At 58.1% G+C, this 26042-nt stretch overlaps 1 protein-coding gene across 6 annotated transcripts; it reads right to left on the reverse strand.

Moving 5' to 3' along the window:
- Positions 1-878: 878 nt before the first annotated feature.
- KCP (kielin cysteine rich BMP regulator) lies at positions 879-24883 on the reverse strand. 6 transcript variants are annotated; one of them, XM_077857281.1, is made up of 41 exons: positions 24783-24883; positions 22692-22858; positions 22336-22528; positions 22179-22255; positions 21427-21511; positions 19266-19333; positions 18964-19060; positions 18740-18822; positions 18416-18509; positions 17557-17639; positions 15358-15451; positions 15145-15224; positions 14975-15068; positions 14566-14651; positions 14412-14493; positions 14020-14172; positions 13824-13930; positions 13653-13746; positions 12805-12978; positions 12585-12667; positions 12073-12424; positions 11610-11780; positions 10221-10397; positions 9492-9577; positions 9156-9246; positions 8935-9017; positions 8738-8831; positions 7590-7763; positions 7272-7354; positions 6550-6670; positions 5538-5617; positions 5236-5335; positions 4654-4742; positions 4208-4310; positions 3978-4120; positions 3514-3686; positions 3321-3432; positions 3126-3227; positions 2198-2362; positions 1453-1759; positions 879-1326 (listed from the first exon to the last, which is right to left on the reverse strand). In XM_077857281.1, exons 1-41 carry the CDS (start codon positions 24859-24861, stop codon positions 1076-1078), a joined length of 5130 nt encoding a protein of 1709 aa, XP_077713407.1. In that variant the 5' UTR covers positions 24862-24883; the 3' UTR covers positions 879-1075. The 6 variants fall into 6 exon arrangements, 5 of the variants coding, with proteins under 5 accessions (XP_077713407.1, XP_077713408.1, XP_077713409.1 ...); XM_077857282.1 differs by lacking the exon at positions 7590-7763; XR_013357118.1 differs by lacking the exon at positions 879-1326 and having other exon boundaries at positions 1621-1759; positions 2198-2375.
- Positions 24884-26042: the final 1159 nt, after the last annotated feature.

A 26042-nucleotide genomic window follows, 5' to 3' on the forward strand; every position in this document is an offset into this window, starting at 1 on the left:
GTCATCGTCACATTTCCTGCTGCTTTGCCACCGCTCTGTGGGAGACCGGGGCCAGCTCTGCTCCGTGGTCCTCAGCCGGGGCTGAGCTAGCAGGACAGCTGACCTCGGGTCAGCCAGACACTCCCTTCATTTCTGTTGAAACATCAGGGAGCTGGCAATGAGAATGCAGCACCCCCTCATCTTTTACCCAAGGCCCCTGAAACACCAAGGTCATAGCCAATAGGTGGCAAAAATAGAGTCCCTTTGAAAAGAGACTTTTTGAAGAAATACTTTTTTTCTATTTCAGAACCCATGTTCCTTCCCCTACAAGGATGTCTCCTGCTCCTGTGTCCATCGAGGGTGGGTGTGGCTTTGAATGCACACAGGGGCTCAAGCATGTGCTACACACGTTTACCAGGGTTTCTGAGGGGTGTTAGTGTGTGTGTATGTGTGTGCATATGTGCACATGTCCATATTTCATCATGATCTACCGTATCTCTTGTTCCCCCCTACAAGCTTGGGGTCCCTCTGTCACCAGCTCTTAGAGCGGCCCAGGAGGCACCTAGCTCTTGGTATCCCCCAAATCAAGAGGAAAAGGAATGCCATGTGGGGACTGAGCCCCTTCTCTGTTCCTCAGCCCCCACAGGATTCCACATGAATCCAGGGACCAGCATGCAGACCATGGGCCATGCTTGTGATACAGTGTGAGCACAGTGCTGAGACCAAGATACCTGGGTCCTCCTTCCGTCCAGTACAGGGTTTCCCAGGTAACACCAGGGTATGGCAGGTGAGGGCAGCCTAGGCAGGTGCAAGAAGTGAGCAGGATGTAGGGCTCAGTCCCCACAGTTCCCACAGCTGCCACCATCCCCGCACCAGGAGAAAACACACAGACACACAAGTATGCCTTAGGAGAGACCCCAGTTTTACTGCTTCTGACTGAACATAGTGAGGTCTCTGTGGAACACAGGCCCAGGCTCCCAGGGTCTGGGTGGGACACTCTCTCCATGGCTCTGGCCACGGCAAGAGCTGTTCTCCAAGGGGAGGCTTTTGACCTGATGAGTCCTGGGGTCATCCTGGCTCAGGGTGCCCCCTGGGGCTACTGGCTGGGGCTGGGCAGAGGTGTGGGTGGTCGGTCCCCAGTGAGTTGGACTGGGGGGCAGGCCTCAGGTGAGATACAGTGGGCCTCGTGCTCCACCAGGCCTGCGGGGCACTGGCAGCCGGGAACGCAGGGCCTCACACAGTGGGCTGCCAGCTCCCCCAGGGGGATGTGCTGGTTGAAGCAGGTGCGGGGACAGGGTGGGCCACATTCATCGAACACGAAGCCTCGGTCCAGGGGACAGCCCACCACTGCAAGTGGAGTGGAAGTCAGGGTCACGGGGGCACGCCGGCGGCCCTCCCGGTACCTACCCCATCCAGACCTGAGCCCTCTGCGCCACCCTCTTCCCCAGCATGCGCAGGGCATTGCCCCCTCACCGCAAAGCGTGGGGCCCCGCCAGGCAGGCGTCACCCCTGCCTGGCGACAGTGGCTGGCATAGGCTTCCAGGGCGTCACAGAGGCAGGTGTCAGCCAGAGAGCCAGGGCCACAAGCACACAGGTCATACACGCAGGCGGCAAAGAAGGGCTCTGGCGGCACCACAGCATGGCAGCGACTGAACGGGGAGGACTTGAGCACCCCACAGCGGGCATTGGCCTCACGCCGGGCACGGTAACCTGCTGCCTTGCACGGGTCCACCTCACGGCCCTTGGAACACGGCCGACTAGGTCCAGGCCCTTCTGGGACCTAGGTGGGAAGAGTGACCCTGATGTGACAGCATTCACTGGCAGCTGACCTTTGTGTGCTATGTTCTTCAAAACACTTTCCACCAAATAATTTGGTTTAGCTTCAATCCTCCCCACCCCCCACAAGAATAGCAAAGGGAACACCACCTACTTTCTCTTGTTCCTATTTTACAGATGAACAAGTCAAGGCCCAGAGCAGATGAGTGGCTTATCCAAGGTCACACAGCCAGTGAGTGGCAAGGCAGGACTTGTGGATTTAGATGATGCCTCTTTCAAAGGGCCATCCTGCCTCCCCAGCACCAGGACAGGCAAGAAGCCCGCAAATCATCCTGAAGCTGCAAAGCCCAACTGTGTCCCCCCACTTTCTATATAGAAGGGCTGTTCTAAGACTCACACTCAACTATGCCTCTCTCGGCTACCCAGCTCCTGTGCCACTCACCTGCCAGCTATTCCCAAACGCAGCCTCTGTGGGCAGGAGCAGCCCCTCGCGGCCCTGCAGATCATCCTGGGCAAAGCCATTGAAGTTCCCACAGAGCCCACACATCTGGCCATGGTAGGAGCCAGGCACGCTCACCTCCACTTGAGACTGCCCGTCCCACAGCACCTGTGCTGAGAGGCTGGGATTGAGGAATGGGGAAAGGTAGGGACCCCAACCTGGCCACAGGTGTTGTCAAGACACTCCATGCTGTAGGGGAGGAGAATGGGTGGGTAGAGGCTCCCCATGGAAAGGAGGCTGCTCTGGCCAAAGCCAAGTTGGCACATGCTGTGAGTCCTGGGCAAACAGAAGGCATGCCCACAACTCTGGCAGGAGGGCACCTTCTCCCATTGGCATCCCTGAGCTGGGCCCCTGATGAAATGCAACCCACTTCCAGAAATTCACTTTCTCGTGGGCATTAGGACCTCACAGAGGATAGAGCACAATTAGAGTCCAGATCAGAAATACGGACAAGCCTTATTTTATGAATTTACAAATTGTACTTCTTGCCAAAGGCAGGGTGAAATGTACTCTTTCACATGGGAGTTGGAAGGAATCTCAGAAGTCAGCTAGGAGACCTTGGCTGACATCCCCCCCAATCTTTCCCCCTTTTTACCAAGGAGAAAACAGGCTCAGAGGGGGTTGGTACTGGCCTGAGTCCCAGTGTGTCGGTGGTGGAACCAAGATTAGAAACTAGGCTCAGAATGCCTTTCATTGCACCCAAGGTGTCTGACCATGATTCCTCTCTTCCCCTCGGAATTCAGCAGAACTTTCTCACCTCCCTGGCCTGATCTGGCCCTGAACCTGGCTGGTATTCCCATTCCCTCTACACAGATCCAGAGGCCTGAGCAGGTCGGAAGCTCCCACGCGCCCCCTGGCCCTGGCTCTGCACCTGGAGCCCGGGCTGGGCATGCAGGATCAAGGTGCGTCTCCGCAGCTCCACGTACAGCAGCGGCTCCAGTAGGAAGGGCAAGGTCACCGGGCGCCCGTCCACCTGGAGGAGGGAGGCAGGAGGAGGGGCGAAGTCGGGACTGTCGAGTGGACAGCGAGGACCGATGCTCGCCGCCGGGTGCTCAGCTCTGCTCACCGTGACCGCTTTGCCCTGCAGCAGCCGCACTGCCACGCCTCCGAGCAGCACCGCCACCTCCTGGGTCCAGGCCACACCCCTCCGGCCCCGGTTATCGTTGGTCACGTGCACGCTGTGGCGTGAGAGGCCCAGGTGCAGCGGTCAGCAGGGCCAGGTGTAGGGAGTTAGGGGGAAGGCGGAGGGGGCTGCGCACCTGAAGTCCCCTCGGCCGCAGTCCTTGGCCAGCACGTAGCTGCAGCTGCCCTGGAAGTGCAGCAGGCGGCCGTCGAAGGTGCGGTAGTGAGGGTCTCCGAAGGCCATGCAGGAGGCGGGGCGCGGCAGGCAGCGGGGGCAGCAGCCGCCGGGACTCAGGGCCGGGGCCTCGTCCTGGCCTCAGCCCAGACCCTGGTCAGACACATCGCGCTCCCCGCCGTGCCCCACGCAGATCCCCCGGGACCGAGGATCGCCCGGAGTCTCCCGGGACTCCAGCTTCGCTCCGGGCTCAGCGCGAGCGGGCTCAGGGCACCTCCTTGTGGCGGCGCCTGGAGCCGCACAGCCCCGGGGCCCCGTCCGCTCCCCGCGCGGCCGCCACTACCCACGCCCTGCCTTCTCCCGCCGGGTTCCCAGGACCGCGCTGCCACGTGCCCCCGCCCCCACCGCCCCGGCCGCGGCACTCACGGGGCCACAGGAGAGCGGCGGGCAGCGCTGGCTCTGGCAGCGCACGGTGCCGGCCACGCAGGAGCAGGTGGTGCAAAGGTCCACGGCCCAGCGCTCCCCCGGGGCCACCGCCCGGCCCTGGTGCTCGCACGACCGGGCGGGGGCTGAGGGGACAGGAGCGGGGGAGGGTCAACTGCCTGTCCCTCGCACTGGGTCTCGCTCGTCCCCAAGTCCCACCGTCTGGCTGGCACCTTGGCATCGGTCACAGCAGCGGCCAGCCTCTCGCACCTTCGCCCAGCCGTGGGGGCAGGAGAGGGCGGGGCACTCCTCCAGGTCGCACTCCACTTGACCCCGCTGAGGACAGATGTTATTGCTCTAGGGACTTTGTGCAGGGCCTGGGGCCCCTGGCCTCATACTTCTCGGGGCCCTCTGGGTCACCTTCTGAGGCAGCAGCCCCTTCTCTCTGCCCCTGCCCAAGAACACCCACTTCATGTTCAAGTGAGGGATGAAAGCCAGCTCTTAGCTCCCTGCCCAGCACAGGGATGCCGCTGCCCACTCTCCCGGTCGGGGGGGGGGGGGGCTTTTTCTAATTATCTCAAATACCCCATATTCACTGGCCCAGTGTCTTGAGACTCCTCCCTTTAGCCATTTGTAGGGCCCTCCGCCCCACCCCATGCCCGCCTACCACCCAGCTTACATGGCAGGTGCAAGTAACACAAGCATTGCTAGGGTCCTGCCAGCTCTCTCCATCTGCCACTCTCCGGCCCTCGGCCTCCACCACACATTCTGAGCAGGAAGAAATGAGGATGGGGGAGCATTGTCTTTCCAGCTGCATCCTCCTCTCTGAAGCTTACCCTGAAGGCCCACCGCAGCCAGGTGCCCACACCATTCTACTAACACCCTGATGGGCATCCAGATGACCTACTAGATGGCAGGCCCTACGCCAGTATTTGGGAAATGGGAAAGGTCCCGAAAGCCCAAAGAGCCAGAGCCTGGAACCTTCCCATGGGCCAGCTGCCAGCTCAGAGCAATGCCTGGCCAGTGGGCCTGAAGTCCTTGAGCCCACTGATAAGCCTCGCGCGAGGCCTTGAGAATCCAGAGGTCATTCCCTGCTTTCCTCTGTTTTCTACACTCCAGTGAACCACTCTTCACTTCTACAAAAGAACGAAGACTGCATTTGGAGTATAGACCCCAGGTCGCCCACTTAGCCTTTGGATGCCACCCTTCCTGTCTATCCCAGGGCTCATGCTAAGAGGATGCAGGTAAGGCTGGCATTCACCTCGGCACTCGGGGCAGCATCTCCCAGGGAGGGTATGGCGCTCTGATGGGGGACAGCTGAGCTCAGGACAGTCCTGGCGAATGCAGAACCACGTTAGATCCTGTGGAAGGACATATGAACACCATCGGTAGAGGGAGGGAGCAGGGTGTTGGGAGTAGACTTAGGCAGCTATGATACTCAAGGTAAGTGCGTGGACATTGGGTCCTTGGGGAGCCTGGACCTGCCACAGGAGAGGAGTGGCTGCCACAGCCTATGAGGGAGGAAGACAGAGCTTTGGGAGTCCCCGAGGCAGAAGGGCTCACCTGGCACCGGCAGGTGTAGCAAGGGTCCGGCGGGGCCAGCTCAGACCCCAGCAGGCCTTCTGTGCAGTTACTCAGCGCTTCTGTGAAGACAGGAACTCAGCTTTGGGGGTGGAAGGGGGAATCAGGGGGCAAAAGCCCACTTACCCACTGTGTCCCCAGACTTTCTAGGCCTAGGCATACTCATATGCCCAACACCTTGATTCCAAGAGGATAAGTCCTCTTTCTTCTGGGGCAAAGAAAAGGTTGGACTTTTTAAAAAGAACTTTGCAGACTACTAGGGTGGAAGGCCTGGAGATGGACAGGGTGTGGCTTCCTTAGCCTGAGGTCACTACAGACCATCAGGACACCTTGTCTGCTTCTTCGGCTATTTCCTTTCCTATTACCTGGTTAAAAGGGCATGAGGAAGCAGAGCCAGGTGGGGACCCCAGGTTCTAGTCCTGGCTCCAGCATTGAGTGCCTGTGCCATTTTGGGCAGACTAATCAACTTCTCTGAACCTCAGTTTTCTCATCTGTAAAAGTGGAACAATACCCCTCAGTGGGCAACAGAGAATTAAATGGGATACTGTTTATTAAAAGCACCAAGTACAGTGTCTAGAATGCAGTAGATGCTTAATAAATTTGGTCTTCTTCTCTCCCCTTGAAGCACATCCTAGCAAGTGTGGGTAAGAACTGTTCCCCATCCCTGTGGCCTCTCTGGTCTCCCCATTACTGCTCTCAAGAAACCAGCAGCGGACAAAACTCCTGCCTCCATCGCCACCTGCTGGGCAAGATGCTCCACAAACTGTGCCGGGCTTCAGAGTCCAGGGATCTCCGCCAGTTTCCCCATTTCTCCTAGGTTGGGGGTGGTGGGGTGCAGGCCTCACCTGCCAGGGCATGGGCTTCCAGAATAGTCCATTGGACTCAGGTAAGAGTGAGAGCTAAGGCTGCAGAGGAGAGCTGGCTGGCTCTTCTAGTATCACTCTGAGAGTGGCAGTCCTACCCTCTTTTCTACCCCCATATCCCGGGAACTCACGGGCACACGTGGGGCAGCAGTGCTGGGGCCCAGGGGGCAGGACCTGGCTGGTGGGACAGCCCACCAGGCTGGGACACTGCCGTCGGTGACACTGAATGCTGGGGGGTCCCTCAGGCTGCAGCTACAAAAACAAGTGAGCAAAGGTGGGTGGGTCCCAGGCCCTGAAAGCTGAGAGACACCCTCTTTCCCTGGGCTCCAGGCCCTTCCATCTGTCTGCTGCGCCTCCTCCTGGATATGTCTTGGGCAGGTTAAACTCCAGTGAGGCTCCCCATCTCCCCAGGGTGCCCCTCACCCCATGCTCTAATTCCCAGAGGTGACGTCCCCTTCTCTCTCCAGTTACTTGGGCCTGAACCTTCATGTGGCTGTTGACCCTCCTATATGCCATCCTCCTCCCCTGCCTGCCAAGTCTCCACACATAGGCCACTGAACATCTGCTCCAAATGGCAATTCCCTAACATGCCCCCCAACCACTTCCCAGGTGTCTCCCCTACCTCCCATACATACCCACCCTACACCCCAGCCAGGAGGGTTTTCCCACTGCCTGCCTCCCCAACTCCCCACACTTGGTGCCCATCCCACTCCACACTTCCTGGCCCTGCTTAGCTCTTCACTCCAAGTCCTGCCTCACCTTCTGGCCACAGGGGCACAGTCCTGTCTCTGACCCCCACAGTGCCTGCTCCCCACAGGGTCCAGGCTCCCCCCTTGATGTTGCCGTCACCCACCTCACAGAGGCATACTTCACACGGGTCTGCCCCAGGCTGGAAGCTCTCCCCTGGTTCATACTTGTGGCCCTCATGCTCACAGTCTTGGGGTGGGGGGCAGAAGCAGAACAGGACCAGGGAGGCTTTAGGCTGGCAGGAATGCCAGGGGGCAGGGTCATCTGTCCCCACAGTGCCCCCCAGCTCCAGGGGTGTGTGTGCAAGAATGGGGCTCACTTCTAGAATAGCCCGTCTCTGCCGCCCAGCCCAGTTCAAAGGAGGGAGATGTTGACCAGGGGCTGCCTCCCTGACTTCCCTCACCCGGTCCCCAGGCTCCAGTACCAGAGCATCGTGGGCAGCAGTCACTGAGCACTTGGTGGGGCTGGGCACAGGAGCTGATACACTGGACGCGGGCACAGGTGACAACGCCCTCATGACACATGCAGGAGGAGCAGGGGCTCTTGGGGTGCACCCAGCTACTGCCTTCAGGGTGCTCCTCCCCATGAGCCAGGCAGCCTGCATCCCAGGTGAGCAGGGGTGAGCTCTGAGTCTTTGGTTCCGCATGTATGCCCTTGTCTCCCCAACCCTGGGTGGTCAGCAGGGCATGTGGGTACCAGGAGAGGGATCTGCACAGATGTGGTAGGAAGGTGGCCTGGGACAGAGCTCCTGTCTTGGTGCAGGGGAAAGGCCCGGGGTGAGGGTCAGAACACCTGGGTTCTTATCCTATTCCATGCGTGCTTGCCTGCCAGACCAAGGACTACAACAAATAGGAGCCCAGTACCAGCAACGGTACCTGGCATGCAGCAGGTGTGTAATAAGTGCATGTGGAAAGAATGAAAGGCTCCATTGCTAAGCTTGTGCCCAAGGTAACAACCTCTCCAAGCATCAATCTCCTCACCTGTTAAATGGGGATTTCATCTGTCTTGCCTACCTCAAGGGCACATGAGATGCTGTGACAGTTCTGTGGAAGCTATACCCTGCTGAGCAGTGTTCGGGGCAAGGGCCAAGAGGCAGCCTACGAAAGGCTCATATTCTAGTACCAGACAGTGAAGATGTAAATCCTGACTGCCACCTACTAGCTGCATGACCACAGGCAAGTTATATGTTATCTCACTGTACCTCAGATTTCTCATCTGTAAAATGACAATAATCACAGTACCTATCTGATCGTGTGTGGGTTAAATGAGATATGTGTCGAGTGCAGAGCTCAACAAATGTTAATCGTCATTATGATGATGATGAATAGAGTGTGGTTATGAAGCGGGGCAGTTTTGAGGGGGTGATGGTCTGGCCAGGCCAGGGGCAGAGAGAGGAAGGAAGAACTGAAGACTACCAAGGAGGAGCGTTCAAGGGCCAAGGTGTGGCAGGGCCAGCAGGGCGGAGGGCGGGGGTGGGGGGCAAGGGAGAGCTAGGAGGGCAAGGAGGGGCAGGTACAGGGCATCAGACCCAGGGGCAAAAGCAAGGGGGCAGCCACATGGGGCCGGGCATACCTCTGCAGCGAGGGCAGCAGCTCCCCTGCTCCGTGACCTGGAGCGGGCAGGACAGATGAGGGCACGGCAGCCGCACACAGCTGACCTGGCCAGCCTGCAGGAGATGTGGGTTCCCTGACCTGCCCCCTAGGCCAGGTACCCCAGAGGCATTGTGGGCCTGCCCCCACTGCTAACCACTGTGCTCCCTCCCTACCTACCTGACAACGACACCACTCACAGCTGCCTGGGGGCCCCTCAAACTCTTCCCCGTCCCGGTGCTCCTGGCCCTGGGAGAGGCAGTCTGTGGGAAACATGTTTCCTGGGCAAAGGGCTATGCCACCTTGCCCTGTGCAGCCTCAGGCTGGTAGACACAGGCGGGGAGGGATGAGGACGAGCATAGGGTGCAGGGGGAGACTGGGGCAAGTGGAAGGCAGCTCACTGTGGCAAACAGGGCAGAAGCAGGGTCCTGGAGAGGGGTGGGGGCAGAGAGCCGGAGGACACGGCTTCTTCTGGCAGCGCATGGATCCTTCCTGGGGGAGAGAGGTCACACTGCCACTTCTTGACTCCATGTCTCACCACCTCAAATGAGGCTACACACTGCCCTAGGGTGGGGTGCCCGTACTGAGCCTGCCAGGTTCCAACCCCCATCCCTTGGCCCAGTTGCCTTCCACCAGATGGTACCCTGTGAGACGGGGTGGGAGGAAACATGGCCTTCCTGGCCAGAAAGGAGGATTGAGGGATGGAAGGTTACCAAGATTCCAAAAGGCCACCTCACCTGGCAGGTGCAGAGGGAGCAGCTGGGGTCAAGTGGGTCAGGAAGGGTCTCTCCAGAGGCTGCAGTGACCCCGTGATAGAGGCACCCTGGCAGAGGAGGAAACATAAAGAGCAGCCATGAATGCAGCCTTCCATGGCCACACATACAGCTGGGCCCCGGGACCTCCACCAAAGCCGACATAGACGGGAGACATCAAGTGTGGCCTGCAGCAGCCACCAAGGTGAAGGTGGGAAGAGAGACATTGCCTGGCTGCTGAGAGGGGCAGGCATGACGGGAGTGAGGACTGGAGGTGGGATCTAAAACTGCTGGTGAGCTTCTGTCTGCAGGGCCCATGGGCAGAGGAGGTGAGGAAGGGCACTCCTGGAAATGAAGGCAAGAGGTGGGCTGGGCTCGGGATCATGGGCAAAAGGAGCCGGGAGGGAAGGAAGCTGCCCCTCGTGACTGGTGACTCTAGGGTCTGGGGGCCACTAAATGGGTGGAATCTGGTGATGTGACATTTGAGGAAGGTGACGAGACAATTAAAGAGCAGGAAGTTCTGGAAACACAAGGACCAGTTTTTTAACGAACACAACCACTGGTCTGAGGTGACGGCAGGGACAGACAGGAGGGCCTGGGTGTGGTGTGAGGAGAGTACAGGCTGTGGGTTTGCTGTGTGGCTATCTCAGGAGAGGGGGGACTCTAGGCCCCCCAGAGCTCCAGAAGGGGCAGGAAGGGCAGGTGCTGTCCTACCCTGGCAGGTTGGGCAGCAGTGTCCAGCTGAGGTGAGCGGGTGGCTGCAGCCCGGAGGCTCACAGGGCCGGCGGCCACAGGTCACATAGCCTCCGAGGCAGGTGCACAGATTGCAGGGCTCTCGGGGATCCGGGAACTCCTGGCTGCTCAGGTAGGACTCCCCTAGATACTCACAACCTTCAAGAAAGGATGGGGAGGGGCAGGCAAAGGGCAGAAAGGGAGAGGGATGAACAGTCAGTCCTCTGCTTCCATTCCGAGCTTGGGCCCTTGGGCCCGAGCTGGGGCCTCAAAGACACAGCAACTTGTGGGAGGGAAGGACTCGAGCCAGGCAGGGGAAGGGGGTCAGAGGAGTCTGGCGTGGGGGGACTGGCCAAAGGGCCAACTTCCTCCCTTTTAAGCCTGCAATCTATTGGGAAAGACCCACACAGAATCTGTCCCTAAAGTTAAATACCCAGCAGGCCACTGCCTGGCCAGAAGGCATCAATGTTCCCAATCTGAGAGCTAGAAATAGCCCAGGATGGCTTGGGAGATATGGTTCAAGGTATCCTCTTTCCATTACTCTTTCAAGCCCTCTGATTAATCAGAGACAGGGAGGGATCCTGAGGTGTTGGCAGCCTTGACCCCAGCAGCTTTTTGACTCTTGCTGACCTTTTTAAAAAGAGAGGGCACTTCAGGTGATAATGATGTGTCGGTGTTGGCTCATCAATTATAACTGCATCAAATGCATCCCTCCAGTGGGGGATGTGGATAATGAGGGAGGCTGGGTGAGGGGCCAGGGAGTACATACAAAATCTCTGTACCTCCCTCTCACTTTTGCTGGCAACCTAAAACTGCCATAAAGAAAAAATTAAGTCTTAACAGAAAATAAAGAGTCTCCATCTCAAAGCCTTGGCAGGCAAAAGTGTCTGACTTGAATTTAATGTTTTATGTTTAACTGTATTAATATTGATGGTAATCTTCATTCCTGGCAAATCGAATTCATTGACAGTATGATATAAAGACTCTTTTCTAAAAAGATTTAAATTTAAAAATTAATTTGAAGAAAGACAGTTAACTAAATAAAATTATAGGTGATAGAGGGGTATGTAGCAATATTGCTAGGCTAGTACAAGAATGACCAAAGACTGGGAAATTGGATCTTGTTCAACTGTCTCTTTTTTATAGGAGATATGGTTACATTTACCAATGGTTAAGGTAGTAATGCGTATTTTACAAAACTACAGCTTTTTAAAATGTATTTTTTAATTAAAAAGAAAAAGTAGGCCCAGAGAGGTTATGTAACTTGTCCGAAGTCACACAGCCAAATAGCATCAGCTGTTTTTGTTAGGTGATAGACTCTGCTGGCCCAGCCCTCCCAGCCCCTCATCCCCACGGTCCCCTGCCCCTCACCATCACAGGCAGGACAGCAGTCATCCCTGGCAGGGAAGGGACACTGAGCAGGGGCACAGGCCCTGGGTTCACAGCTGACGCTGCCCTCCCAGCAGAGGCAGACGTGGCAGGAGGCAGTGGGCGAAGGGAAGCGCTCCCCGCTGGCAAACTCCTTCCCCTGGTACAGGCAGCCTAGGGGGGCAGGCGAGGAGGGAAGGAGCGGGGGCGGGGGTCGTGGTGGCTGTCCCCCGGGCCCACAGCCTCCCAGGCCAGGCGGACTAGGCGCTGTCCCCCCACATGCTTAGTGAGAACCCCGACGTGGGAGTGGTGGGCTTGGAGGGAGGGGGATGCTGGGCTGGCGCAGCGTTGGGGGCTGGAGAAGGGGACACGGAAAAAGAGGGGACCAGGTAGGGCGAGGCTCCCGCCGGGGCAGAGTTGGAGGGAACAGGGGACGGGGGCGGTGGGGGTGCCGCCGAGGCGTTACCGTCGCAGGAGGGGCAGCAGGGTCCCCGGCGCGGGTGGGCGCAGGGCGCAGGCGGGCAGGGCAGCCGCTGGCAGGACGCGGAGCCGGCGAGGCAGAGGCAGCGGCGGCAGGGGTCGCCGGGCAGGGAGAAATGCTCCAGGAGCCGGGCCGGACCCCCGCCCCCCGGCCGCGGGCAGCCGGAGGAGGGCGCTGCGGGAGAGCCGGGAGGGGAGGCGCCCCCTGTCGGGGTTGGATCTGCCCCAGGGGTGCGCCGCCTACCGGGGCACTGCGGGCAGCACTCTTCGGGCAGCAGGGCCGGCTCTGGACAGGGCAGCGGCGGGCAGCGGCGGGCGAGGCACTGCACGCTTCCGCTCTGCAACAGGCGGGCGCGGCGCGCCGGGCGGCTTAGTGGTGGGAGGCAGAGGGCGTCCCCGCTCCTTCTGTCTCTGTCGGCCACTTGGGGGACCTGTCCAGGTTTCCCAAGTCCCACCCCTACTCCCCTGGACCCCGGGGTGGGGGGGGGGCGGACTGACCAGACAGTGACACTGACGGCAGGGGTCAGAGGGGTGAGGGAAGTCGGCTCCGTTGGGGTACTCTTTCCCTCCGAAGGCACAGCCTGGGAGATGGGGCAGCTATAGGCCTGGGAGGGGCCCCACTCCTCCCTGGTATGCCGCCCTTCCAGCTCTTCCAGCCCACAGATGGGACCAACCATCCAAGAAGACCACCCCTCCTTCTCCATCCCATCCACCTCACCATTGCAGTTGTTCTGGCAGCAGGGCCCAGGCAGAGGGTGGGCACAGGGGGCCCTGGGGCAGGCCCGAGGCTGGCAACGGGCATGGCCTTCCCGACATTGACACTCCTGGCAGGGGTCCCGGGGGTGGGAGAAGCTCTCGCCATCCACAAATACTTGTTCCTCCAGGATGCAGTCTGAGCATTGGGGTAGTGGAAAGGGGCAGGAGAGTGGGGCAAGGATTGACAGTTCTTGGAGTGGACTGAGAGCCCATCTATCTTTGGAGTCCAGAGCCACTGAGGAAAGGTCACTAGGAAGCACCATGGAGAGAGTGGAGGAGGAGTCTGTATATTGCCAGTGTGGCTATCACTCTGAGCACACACGTGTGTGTGTGTGTGTGTGTGTGTATTTGAGCCCATTCACCTGCAGGCATGTGTGCATGTCTCTGAGGGTGGAAAGCCAAGAAGCTCATGCATGCATGTGTTTGTGATACATACCCTGACACAGACTCTCCACGAGGGCAGGGCTCAGGTCACATTGCATGCCAGCAGCCAGCCTCCCACATGCCAGACCCAAATGTTTGTGGCATGAACCTGCTTTATACTGATAGATACACAAGTATATCTGACTGGTGGGGGTATTGGAAGAGGAAATAGAGTCGGAGGGAAGGGTCGTATAGTAACATGAGGGATTAATAAATCTCTACTCTCCCTCCCACCCATACCCTGTGAGATCCAGAGAGTTCCAAGCTGTGTCAGACTGGAAACAATTTGAGAAGGCTGTTGTTTTTTAAGGTATCTGCCAAGCCCATGGGGCCATGGGAGCGCTGGGTCTAGGGCCCAAAAGCCAGACAGGTGTAAGAAGCACATACCTGGGCACCTGGGACAGCACTGGCCGGGTCCACTCTGGGGCCTGGCACAAGTTGTGGGAGGGCAGTCAACCAAGGAGCACCTCACAGTCCCATCCTGGGAGCAGGGAAGAGGGCAATGGGGCCGGGCCCCAGGAAGGGCTCAGCAGGGCAGTGGCAAGCCAGAGGAGGTACCTTGCAGTGGCAGGCATGGCAAGGGCTATCTGCATCTGTGAAGTTCTGCCCATTGGCGTACACTTGGCCATGGTAGGTGCAGCTCTCACAGCTGGGACAGCAGGCACCTGGGTGGGGCAGACTGGTCAGAGCCCAGCTAACCAAGGTGGGCTGGACACAGCAGGGGAAGAAAGCCAGATCAGGGGGGAGTTCTCACCAGGGGGCTGGGTAGGGTGCTGGCAGGGAGCTGGGGAGCAGAGCACAGCCCCACACATGGGCATGCCGTCATGACAGGAGCAGGCCGTGCAGGGCTGGCCATCAGGCTCCCACTGGACCCCCTCAGCAAACTCCTCTCCATCGAGAACGCAGGCTGCAGCAAGGGGGGGGGGGGCTATCACCATGGCAACCTGGACACCTTCAGCCATCCCTGACCTCCCCAGACCACAGGACCCTGGCTTTGCCATCCCCACGGTGGCCTCTAAGCACACACTGGAATGGTTGGTGGGCCCAGCAATGCCCCCCTTACTGTGAAGGAATGCCCTTCCATCTGCAGCGGCTGGAAGCAGCACTCCTTTGAAGCTGCCCCTACCTCTCACCCTCTCCACATACCTGGACAGAGCTGGGGGCCAGAGGCGGGCAGTGTGCAGGGGGCAACTGGGCACTCCTGCTCCTCACAGGAGACCTCGCCGGCCTAGGAGGGACACTGGGTGAGGGTCCTCAAGGAGTGAGAGAGATCTGGGGTGTGAGAGGGTGAGACTGCTACCTGGCAGGAGCAGCGGATGCAGCGCCCACTCTCTTGGAGTCTAAAGGTCTCTTCACTCTGATACTGGTGTCCCTGGTACTCACAGCCTGGACGGGAGGACAGGAGGACCGGGGGACAGAGCTGGAGGCTGACAGAGAAGTCTCACACCACCTCGAGGCATCCACTCTGCCTCCTGATGCTCCAGCCTCCCTGCCTCCAGGATCAAGAGTTCCACCCCTGGGGCCCAGTTTGTCACAAGAAGGTGAGGTGAGAACGTGACCCTCGCCCATGGTGACAGGGCTTATCAAGGACTTCTCCCATCCTACAGTCCAAGGGGGCTTCCCATAGGTCCAAATGCCTGCTCCCACCCCAGGGGCCCCTCCTGGGCCAGTGCTCAGCCCTCTCCTGGTGACTCGAGTCCCCAGCTCACCGTCACAGACTGGGCAGCACTGCCCAGGGGTCCTGCCTGGGTATCTGCAGGGCACAGGCGGGCAGGGCAGAGGCTCACACTGGACACTCCCATTCTGCCAACAGGGCCTGGTCAGCGTTCGAGAGGCAGGCTGGGAAGCCGGGCCCTCCCTGCCAGGCAGCCACACTCACAGCGCAGCGGCAGTGCGAGCAGGGGTCCCCAGAGCCCACCGGCTCTCCGCTGCGGTACTCCCGCCCATTTAGGAAACAGCCTGTTGGGGAAGAGGGTGCCTCAGACCCCTCTCAGGAACCCCACTGCAGCATGTCATGGCCTTCATGGGAGACTGGGCCGGGCCAGCCGTGAGTTTTCTGGACCCCCACTCCAGGCTCCCCTCACCGACTCACCATCACACAGCGGGCAGCAGGTGCCAGGCAGGGGACGTGCAGGGTATGGGCACAGGCTGGCACACTGTCGCTGGCGGCACTGAATGTGGCCCTCCTGGGAGGGGGCAGAGGAAGTGGCCATTAAAAGCGGCAGAAAGAGCAGTTGAGTCCTTGCGATCCACTTACTGGATATTGTTATGGCTTAAACTGTGTCCCCTCAAATTCATATGTTGAAGTCCTAGCCCCCAGCACCTCAGAACATAACCTACTGGGACACAGGGTCGGTGCAGATGTAATTACTGGTTAAGATGAGGTCATACTGGAGTGGGGTGTCCCCTCCAATAACTGTCCTTATAAAAAGGGGAAATTTGAACACACACACACACACACACACACACACAGCAGCATGTGAAGGGGAAGGCAGAAGCCAAGGGACACCAAGGATTGCCAGCAAACCACCAGAAGCAGGAGAGAGGCCTACAACAGTCTCTGTCACAGCTATCAAGAGGAACCAGCCCGATGACACTCTGATCTTGGACTTGTGCCCTCTTGAACCACAAAATGATACATTTCTCTTGTTTAAGCCAATCTATTTGTGGCCCTTTGTTATGGCAGCCCTTGGAAACTAATACAGATGTTTAACCCAGATATGTTTAACCCTGAAGCTCTCTGTGACTCAGTTTACCCATCTGAAAAAAGACAATAATAGTCCTGTCCTCGTAGCCTGTTATGGGAATGAAATGAGATATGGTGTCTGGTGTGACAGCCACCTCTGGAAGCTGCCAAACAGTAGCTGCCGCTACTCCCCAGAGCTGTTCCCAAACAGAGACCGCCCCTTGAGTTCACCACCTGCATCGAGGCTAACTATGGTCAGTCCTATACGTGGGCAGCGAGTGATTCTTCTCACAGGTGTGAGCATGGGTGGTCCGTGTGAACAGGGTGGGAACGCACATGGGTGCAGAGCGGGTGGGTGCCCCATGTCCTGCACAGTGGAGTCCTCAGTTCTTAGGAAGCTGTCAGGGAGCTCCGTGGCTCTGGCTGGAAATACAGCCCTCCTCAGTATGCGCCCTGCCTGGATGTTAGGCTTCCACGTCCCTCCGCCGCTTCCACCCCCAGGTTTTGCCTGGACTGTTGTTCCCCACACCTGGTATCTTTGCCCATTCAGGTTGCTGTAATGAAATCCTATAGGCTGAGGGACTCACAAACCACAGAAATCTAGTTCACAGAGTTCTGGAGGCTGGGAAGTCCAAGATGAAGGTGCCAGAGTGTCTGGTAAGGACCTGCTTCCAAGTTCCTAGACACCTGTCTTTTCACTGTGTCTTCACATGGCTGAAGAGAGGAGGAGCTAGCTCCTTGGGGTCCCTTCTACAAGGACATGAATCCCATTCATGAAGGCTCCACTCTCGGGACCTAAATATCTCCCAAGCCCCCTCCGCTTCTAATACCATCACCTTGGGGGTTAGGATGTCAACATAGGAATTTGAGGGGGGCACAAACATTTTGGAGCGTCTTTTCCTGTTTCTCCCTACTTAAATTCTACTCACCCTTTAAGATCTTAGGTAAACACCACCCCTCCCATGAAGATTTTCTAGATCTGTGCTGTCCAATAGAAACATAACACAAGTCACAAGTCACTTCAGATTCCCTCGTAGTCAAATTTCAAAAAGTAGAAAGAAGCAGATAAAACTAAATTTTAACATATTCCATTCAACTCAATATATCCAGAAGTTATTTCAATATACAATCAACATAAAGCATTAATAAGATATTTTACATTCCTTTCTTTCATACTAACTCTTTAAAATCCCATGTGTATTTTTCACTACAGCCAATCTCAGATCAGACGGCCACATTTCAAGGGCTCAGTGGCCACACACAGTAATGGTTACAGACTGGACAGCACAGTTCTAGACGTCTCCAGGTACTCTGCATTTCTCTCTTCCTGGAACTGTTCCTGCCTGTCATATCCTGCCCTCACTCCTGGAGCTTGCAAGCTCTTTGAGGTCATTCACAAACCCATGCTGCATTCCTACTGTGCTCAGAACTTGGCACGCAGACAGGCACAGCCCCGTCTCTGCCTTCACAGTGCCCAGGGTCTGGCCTTCCCCAGCTCTGTCCTCTCCTAGTGCCTATGGGATGTGCCCAGTGAAATGAAGGAATGAATATGGTGGGCCTGGGGACAGGGAAGGGGAGGGGTGGGGGAGCAGTGGTGGGGCTCACCAGGCACTGGCAGATCCGGCAGGGGTCCCCAGGGGCAGTCCACTCCTGGCCATGATCCCAGCGAGAGCCACCTTCCACACAGCCTGGGGTGGGGGTGAAGACGGGCAGAGAGGAAGCCTGGTGGGAGCCAGCCTGAGTGCCAGCTCCAGCCTGCTCCTACCTTCCTCCACATGCCCTCCGGGCCTCCTGAGCCCAGACCACACCAGGTCATGCCTCTGCCTAGACTCCTGCAGGCTCCCAGGGCCCAGCGCGGCCATGCACACCTCCCCTGCTCTCGGTCCTCCTCATCTCTCACTGTAGGCTTTGGCCATTTGTGCCTGCTTGCACCTTCCCACCTCACACACATCCACTTCACACTGTCAGTCCTGCGCCTTCGTGCAAGCTGGCCTCTCTTCCTGGAATGCCCTAGCTGGACGCTTTCCTTCCTGTGTCCAGGCTGGATTAGGGCTCCTTCCCCTGAGTTTCACAGTACCTGGCACCTGCTTCTCATCCTGCCTTTGCCATGGTATTGGTGTGCGACTCAGCGTCACCCCCTAGTGGTCCACCTGGAGCGCCCACCCTGTGTCTCCGTGCACATAGCATCTAATAATTACGGTCAACATTTATCAGGTGTCTAGTGTCATTATCCACACCAATGGGGACCTGAGGCACAGAGTAACTCCCTCAGAGGCACACAGCCATGAAGTGGCAAGGGCAGAATCAGCCCGGGCGTGCTCAGCTCCAGAGCAGGCTTGATAGGGCATCGCTTCTCCACTGACCAGAGCGCCTCCCCCCCAGGTCAGAGCCAGCAGAATGGGCTCAGGGGTTGAAGAGATGGAGCAACAGCCCTGGGGTTCCAGGGCAGGAGCAGGGCCCTTACCTCGGCAGGTCGGGCAGCAGCGCCCAGGCCTCAGGACCGGCTCAGGGCAGGGGCTGGGTGGACACTTGACAGGCACACAGCGAACCAGACTCCTCTGTAATGCACCGGTAGCTGTAAAGCCACCGGGGCCGGCTCCCAGAGAGGAGGTGGGCAAGGGCCGGACATCCTTGGGGGCGGGGCACGGGGCCGGCATGCAGGTGAACCTCACCAGCAGCAGGTCTTGGAAGGTGTATGACGGGATGCAGGAGCAGCAGGTATGGCCCAAGGTAGGGCAAGGAGTATATAAGAAGGAGCAGGGCCTGGACAAAGGGAGTGGGGACTCACCAGGCAGGAGCATTGTAGACAAGGGTTGGAGCTGGACAGGAAGTTGGCACCCTCTTCATAAGGCTGCCCCTCATACTCACAGCCTGGGGAGGGTTGCCAGGATGACAGGCTGGTCAGCAGAGAGCAGGGTGAGTGGACATCACCCGGGGAAGGCATGACCCCAAGTAGGTACTGGACCCTCAGGGGCTGAGGGGGTGGAGGCGCAGGGCAGGGCGGGAGGTCACCTGGCCGGCAGACAGGGCAGCACTCCCCAGGCGGGGTGTAGCTCTCCAGGCAGTTGAGCTCTGGGCATGAGGGCGTCTGGCACCGCACAGTCCCTGCCTGCAGGGCAAACACTGAGCCCTCCCTCTGTCTCCACTGCCCAAGCTGAGTTACTCTGCTGGCCTAGCGGGCCTAGCAGGCTGTAGGCCTTGACGCCTGGGGGGTGGCAGCAGCTCTGTCTGGCCCCCAGATTGGGGGCCAGGCCTGGGGTAGGCCAGGCATCTGGGACGTGGGTGGTGGCTGGGCTAGCCTCTGATTCCCTTACCTGGCAGGTGCAGATGACACAGGGCTCTGGTTGCCACCTTTCCCCAGATCTGTGGCCTCCAGGGCAGCCTGCAAAACCAGGCCAGGAGCTCCATGTTAGAGACCCATAGCACCTCCAATGGTACCACATCACAGGGTACCATTCAGGCAATAAACAGAAATTTTTATAATTACTACAACTTTCCAGCAGATGGCAGTCAATTGTCTAACTCAAACAATTAGATTTCCATTATTTTACAATAGATAGAAGTGTTGAGGAAAGGGTGCTTTTTTTTTTCTATTTCTTTTTTTTTTAAGATTTTTGGTTTTATTTATTTAATCATGAGAGACAGAGAGAGAGAAGAGAGAGAGAGAGACGCAGAGGGAGAAGCAGGCTCCATGCAGGGAGCTTGACGTGGGACTCAATCCTGGGTCCCCAGGATCACGCCCTGGGATGACGGCGTTGCTAAACCACTGAGCCACCCGGGCTGCCCCAAAAGGGTGCCTTTTTAAAAATCTTCACCAAAGATATCAGGTGAACTAGCAGTGGCCTTAAGGCACCACATATCCTGAAAGCTCTATGTGTGTGCATGTGCGTGTGTGTCCCTTTTCTTTGTGATCCATCAACTCCCAAGACTCCACTCCTCATCTCTGGCCAGGACTCCCCAGACCTCACTGGTCTCCTGAGCCCTTGACCCATCCTTCATACTACTAGCTGTTATCTTGCCAGATAAAATACAGGATGCTTAGTTGAATCTGAATTCCATTTAGACAATCCATACTTTTTTAGTATAAGTATGTTCCAAATATTGCATTAGATGTACTTAACACTAAAAAAAAAATGTGTTGTTTATGTAAAATTCAAATTTAACAAGGCCTCTCGTATTTTATTTGCTAAATCTGAGAACCCTATTTCCCTGACTATGAGCTAGTAACATCTCCCAGCAAAGCCACAGCCTCCACCTCCTCCCACTCCTCTTCATGTCACTGGCACCACTCACTGCCTTCCTAGCCTCCCACTATTCCATGGGATCTAACCAGTCCCCAGCTCCTGCCTGGGCTTTAGAAACACCCTCCCTCTGCTGCCACTGCCATCCCTGGCTCCATGCCTAGACGACTACTGTACTAGCCTGCTAAACGGTCTCTCGCATCTAGCCCAAACCAGATGAATATTCCTAAAACACTCTTTTAAGCAAGCCATGCTGGTTCTGCAGCCTTCAATGGCTCCAATTGCCCACAGAAGAAAGTACAAACTGCAGGGCTTATAGCAGCAATCTGTTCCCACTGGGCCTTTCCAGACTGATTTCCTACAACACATCTCTCCCCACCCTGTTCTTGTGTCCAAAGGGCTGTTAAGTGCTATCTCATTCTGGTGAAATCTCACTTTCCCTTGAAGATCCAGCTGAGATGACCCACTGTCTGTAAAGCCCACCCTGACACAGACTTGAGTGGATTCCCCTGCCTTCCTGCCATCCCCTCTGGCAGCTAACCACATTCTGCCCTTCTATAGGTCTTTTTTTTTTTAAGATTTTATTTATTTATTCATGAGAGACACAGAGAGAGAGAGGCAGAGACACAAGCAGAGGGAGAAGCAGGCTCCAATGCACGAAGCCCGATGTGGGACTCGATCCCAGGACTCCGGGATCATGCCCTGAGCCAAAGGCAGACGCTCAACCACCGAGCCACCCAGGCGTCCCTCTATAGGTCTTTTAATCTAGTCATTGGATCTTAAATGTTGTGTTATATTAGCTATCAGTTTGTCTTCTCAACTATGTTAGAAGCTCCCTGAGGGCAGGAAAAAGATCATACAGAGGTTCTGGATCAGTCCCAGGCCAGAGTCAGTATTTGCTGACTGTGCTTCAGTTTTTTGAGTTTTTTTAAAAAAGATTTTATTTGCAAGAGCAAAAGAGAGAGAGACAGAGAACACCAGCGAGGTGAGGAGCAGAGAGAGAAGCAGACACCCCACTGAGCAGGGAGCCTGAAACGGGGCTCGATCCCAGGACCCCAGGACCAAGACCCAAGCTGAAGGCAGATGCCTAAACACCTGAGCCACCCAGGTGCCCCTGTGCTTCTGTTCTGAAGTCGCCAAACTACTGCCAGAGTGAGTGGGCAGGCAGCCTGTGGCAGGTGGAAGGTAGCACACAATGGCTGTGGGGGCCCCAGAACGAGTGCAGGAGGCTGACCTGGCTCACAGTGCGGACAGCATGCTCCTGGCTCTGGGCAGGGTCCTTCTGGGCATGGTTTCTGGGTACAGGTTATGGCTCCTTCCTGTGGGAAAGAAGACCCTTGGCTGCACAGACATCAGAACCCTGGAAGGCCTGCCTCCAGAACCAAAAGCTTACCCTAGGCCTGGACACAACAGAGGAGCAGGAGGCCAAGGCAGCTCAGGGTACGTGGGCTCCCTTTGGTCCGAAGGCAGAAAAGAGACATCCTACCCCCACCCCCATCATCTTCTGCTTCTCTTGACCCCCAGAAACCATCTCTTCCCGGTGCTAGCAAGTTTCTAGAATGGAGAGATCCTAGGAAGGAAACTGAGAGCTTCCTCAACAGAGAAGCGAGGAAGGAAGGGCTGGAAGAAGGTGGATGTGGAACCAAGTGAGGGAGAGGAGGCAGGTAGATGACAGGGACAGATGGATGAGCAGGGACAGGGAAGGGCCACAGCTGAGGGGGTGATGTAGGAAGATAAGCAGCTCCATCCCCTCTGCCCTCCATGCCACTGTTTGCCAGGCCCAAATCAGAAGGGGGGTGGGGTTTGAGCTCCAGAAAATAGAGCCACTTGGAATCAGCCAGAGCCACTGGTGGCAAGGTGTTGGAGGCGGGGCAGGTGGACCCCGTCACTTAACTTCCAGCATACCAGGCTGCAGTGATGCATAACTTAAGTGAGGCAGGTAAGGGGGACAGATATGTGATGTCTAGGTGGGTCACGGGAACTCACCAGGCAGTGGCAGGTGGTGCAGGCATCTGGGGAGAAGGTCTCCCCATTGCCATAGGCCTGACCATGGTGGCTGCAGCCTGGGGAGGAGACAGTGCTGTCACCCAGGTACTCACAGCCATCCCTTGGTGTCCTGGCAGGCAGATAGGGCAGCACTCACCATGGCAATGGGGCAGGCCGGGCTTGGGCTCACAGTGCACAGCCCCATCCCGGCACACACAGACTGTGCAGGTGTCAGGCTCCCAGCCAGCACCCTCAGGCCAGGCCCGCCCCAGTCCCTGGCACTGGGGAGAAGCTGGGCGGCGGCATTCACAGGACTCCAGCTGCCTCACCCTCACCTGCAGCTCCTTGTTCTGGGGGAAAGGGGTAGAGGGGAAGGTAGGAGGTGCTGGCTCAGTTCCCACCCAACCCTGCTTTCCTTTAACAACACAAGACCTAAAAAAAAAACAAAAACAAAAACAAAAAAACCCACAAGACCTGCCTCCCCCGCCCACACTCACAGGCCCCCAGCAGTACCTGCTCTCCGAGTGCCATCATCTGGGCCTCCAGCCTTCCCAGCCGTTCCTCCAGGGGGCGCCACTGCTCCTGGGGGGCCCCAGCAGGGGCTGAGGAGTGGGCTGGCTCCTGCTGCTGGTAGTCCTGGATGTCAGCAAGCTCAGGGGGCTCCCTGAGGATGACCCCACCTGAGGGGTACAAGAATCCAAGGTGGGCCTGTGGGTAAAGGGCTAACAAGGTTTCCTGGGTCCTGTCTTCCAAACCATGCAGGGGAAGAGGGTCACCCTGTGCCCTACCCCTGTCCACCTGCCCACCCACCTTCCAGAGAAGAGATATGGTCTGTGAGGGTGCTGGAGTGAGAGCATGGAAGAAGAAGGGAGAAGGTGGACAAAAGTCACCCAGACCAGCTTTCCCAAGTAGCAAGAACCTTTGTCAGGTATCAGCCCCAGGGACCCTGACCTGCTGGGGACATGGAGAGACTAGAGCAGCCTGTGCAGGTTGCAGCCCAGGAGAGAGAGATGCTGCATGAAAGGCGGGGCTGCTTTAAGGGGCCTGCGGTCTCATGTGAGCAGACCTGGCCCTCCAACCCCCTGTTCTCATCCTGTCCTCATCCCATCAGCAAAGGCACTGCTTCCTGAATGTGCACAGGGAGGGGCAACCGCTCCCTCTGCTCCACCTCTACCCCGCCCCCAGCCTCGCCACTATTTCTGGGCCTGTGGTGGAGGGGTTTGGGATCCCACTTTGGGACCCCCCACTCTGCATCTGACAGAGGTTCTTGCTGCCGGGAGGGGGTAGCCTGACGCTGAGGACATCCCATAGCCCAGATCCTTCCTCTGGGTGAGGGTGGGCAGTGGAGGGTCTGGATAAGGAAGAGGAGGGAGAGGGGAAGGTCTTTCCTACAGAGGCAGCTCATTAATGAGGCCAGGCCTGGGGTGGCTAAAAGGGTTTCTCGCAGACACCAGTCCTGTAAGGCAGAGGCCGTGTCACCCACTCCCCACCCTGGCTTTTCCAAGCAAGGACTGGAGAGTCTAATTTGAAACCTAAATTGTCTTCTCTCTTCCAAACCTGTTTTGGCCTGCCTGAGTTTCTTGTCTTGGTTGCTGCCATCCCTACGGACTCAGAAATCTGGGGCTCAGTTTCCCTCTTGTGTACCCCCCAACGCATCAGCCTCTGGTCTAACTCAGTTGTCCTCGACCCACTCCTCCTTCTTCTCCTCTCCACTCTCTCCACTCGGGAGGCTGAATCAGAGGCGTCCTCCCTGCCTCCACCTGCTCACCTCTGGCATCACTTCTCTACGTCTGATAGTTCCCAGCGGGAAGTCCAAATGTGACCTTTTGCAAACGCCACCCATCTTTTCAGCCTGCCCCGCTACTCCCCACATCTGGGTTCTAACACCCCAACAAAGGCCGGCACCCAAGCCTCTTGTGCACATCCCCATCGCCTCCCTTTGCGGGTAGCCTGTCACCGCGAAGGTGGTGTGGCTCCTGTAGGGGGCGCGCTTCCCGGGGCCCTGCAGGGCGGCTGAAAATGAGGTCTCAGCGCCAGATACCCTCCATCGGACTTGTCACCCCCCGCCCCCGGTCCCTCCTCTCAGGCCACTCCTCCAGGCCTACTTAAGCAGGCACAATAAGGGCGTCAGGGAGAGGGTGGGGGTCCTTCGGGACCCTCAGGGAAGATAGGCCAGCCGCTTGCTGGAGACGGTTTCACAGAGCCCGACTGCTCCCCGGGGAGCTGTCCCGGGCGGCTCCCCTGTCCCCGCCGGCGGCCAAGCCCTTGAGCCGACCCCTCTATTCCGGCCTGAGCCCCCGCCCCCAGGAGAAGGCCAGACGGGCTCAAGTCAGCCCCCCGAGCGGGCCTCCTTCCTCCCCGCTTTCTCAAGACAAATAATTAACTTCAGACTCCCAGATCCCGGGGCAGCCTCTCCCCCACCGCTGCCTGCAGGAAGCCCCCGCCCCGGGCCTCAGCCCCCTGCGCCCCCCCACGGCTCCGGCCCGACGGGGAGCACCAGGACCGCGGCGGCCCGGGCGGCGCTCGCACCCTTCGCGGGGTCGGGAGAGGCCGCCCGTCCCCGCGCCCCCGGCCCCCGCCCCGGCCTTCGGCGCCCCGACCTACCTCCGCCCGCCGCCGAGGCCAGGGCCAGGCTCGCGAGCTGCAGGACGACGGCGAGCGGCGCTGCCCGGGGCCCGGCCATGCTCGCTCCGCCTCGCCGCCTGCGGTCGCGGCCCGGGCGCCGGGGGGCGGGGTGGGGACGCGCCAGGCCGCCTCCCACCGGGCTTCCTTCGGGGAGGGCTCTGCTCCCGACGGCCGCGGAAGCCTGCGGTCCCTGCAGGGGGACGAGGAACCCTGACAATGAACGCTGCTTCTTCCCTCTGAGGCCCCCGGACGGCGGGTTCTCCGGCCCCCCTCCCCTTGGGGCCACTCCTTTGCCCGGGGGTTCCCAGGTCAGCTTCCTTCCTGCTCCCGGGAGAAGAAGATTGTGCTGGGTTCAAAGCCCTATTCGGCCAAATCCCTGTGCCGTTAAACAGACGCCTAATCGTGCCTCGGTTTCCCTGTTTGTAAACTGGGGATTATAACTTCTACTTTACAGACTGGCGGTGCAAGTATATAAATAACTTAGGGTAGTGGTTGGCACATGCTAAGTGCTCAGTAGAGACAAGCAACAGCAAAGGTGCTGCTCCAGGCCTCTGAGATCTCCTGCTTTCCTCCTCTTTTGTTCCACCTATGCGTTTCCTTCCTGGACTCTACCCACCACCCCTACCCACCCCAGGAACCCCAGGCTTGGCCCTAAATGCCAAGGCCTCCCTTTGCTGGCTGGTCCCAGTCTATTCTCCAGTTCCTAAACTCAGGCCTGGGGTGGGGAAGAGCCGGGACTGGGGGCAGGGCTGGGCCGTGGGCTCAGCCGGCAGAGGCATCCAATGGGAGGAAGTGAGGAAAGCTGGCCTAGAACTTCTCAGTGCAGCTGGGAAGCAGGGGGAGAGCAGGGATGCCGCCCCTCCCCCCCCCAGCTCACAGGCAAAGGGACTTTGAAGGTGGAGCCATGAATCCTGCCAAAGCAGTCTCCCTCCCTGCTGTAAAGGCCAGAGAGTCAGAAGCCACCCTTCCCCCCATCCAGGCAGGGGTTAAAGGTCCCCCTCTCTGCTGCCCACTCCCCATAAGAGAGGGCAGCATCTCTCCCAGGAGTGTGGACCCTGAAAAGTGCCTGAGCAATTGGCAGGAGGATTAGTGGTGGCCTCAGCAGATCTGGAGCTGGGCTCACAGGAGCAGGGGGAGGCTCTGGCCAGCAGACAGAGAAGAAACAAGGATGTGGCATCTCTAGTCTCACCAGGGTTAAAGAAAATGGTGCCTGTTATAAGGCAGGTCCCCTGGGAGACT

This window comes from Canis aureus, chromosome 18 (assembly GCF_053574225.1).
Source record: "Canis aureus isolate CA01 chromosome 18, VMU_Caureus_v.1.0, whole genome shotgun sequence".
NCBI classification, from domain to species: Eukaryota; Metazoa; Chordata; class Mammalia; order Carnivora; family Canidae; genus Canis; species Canis aureus.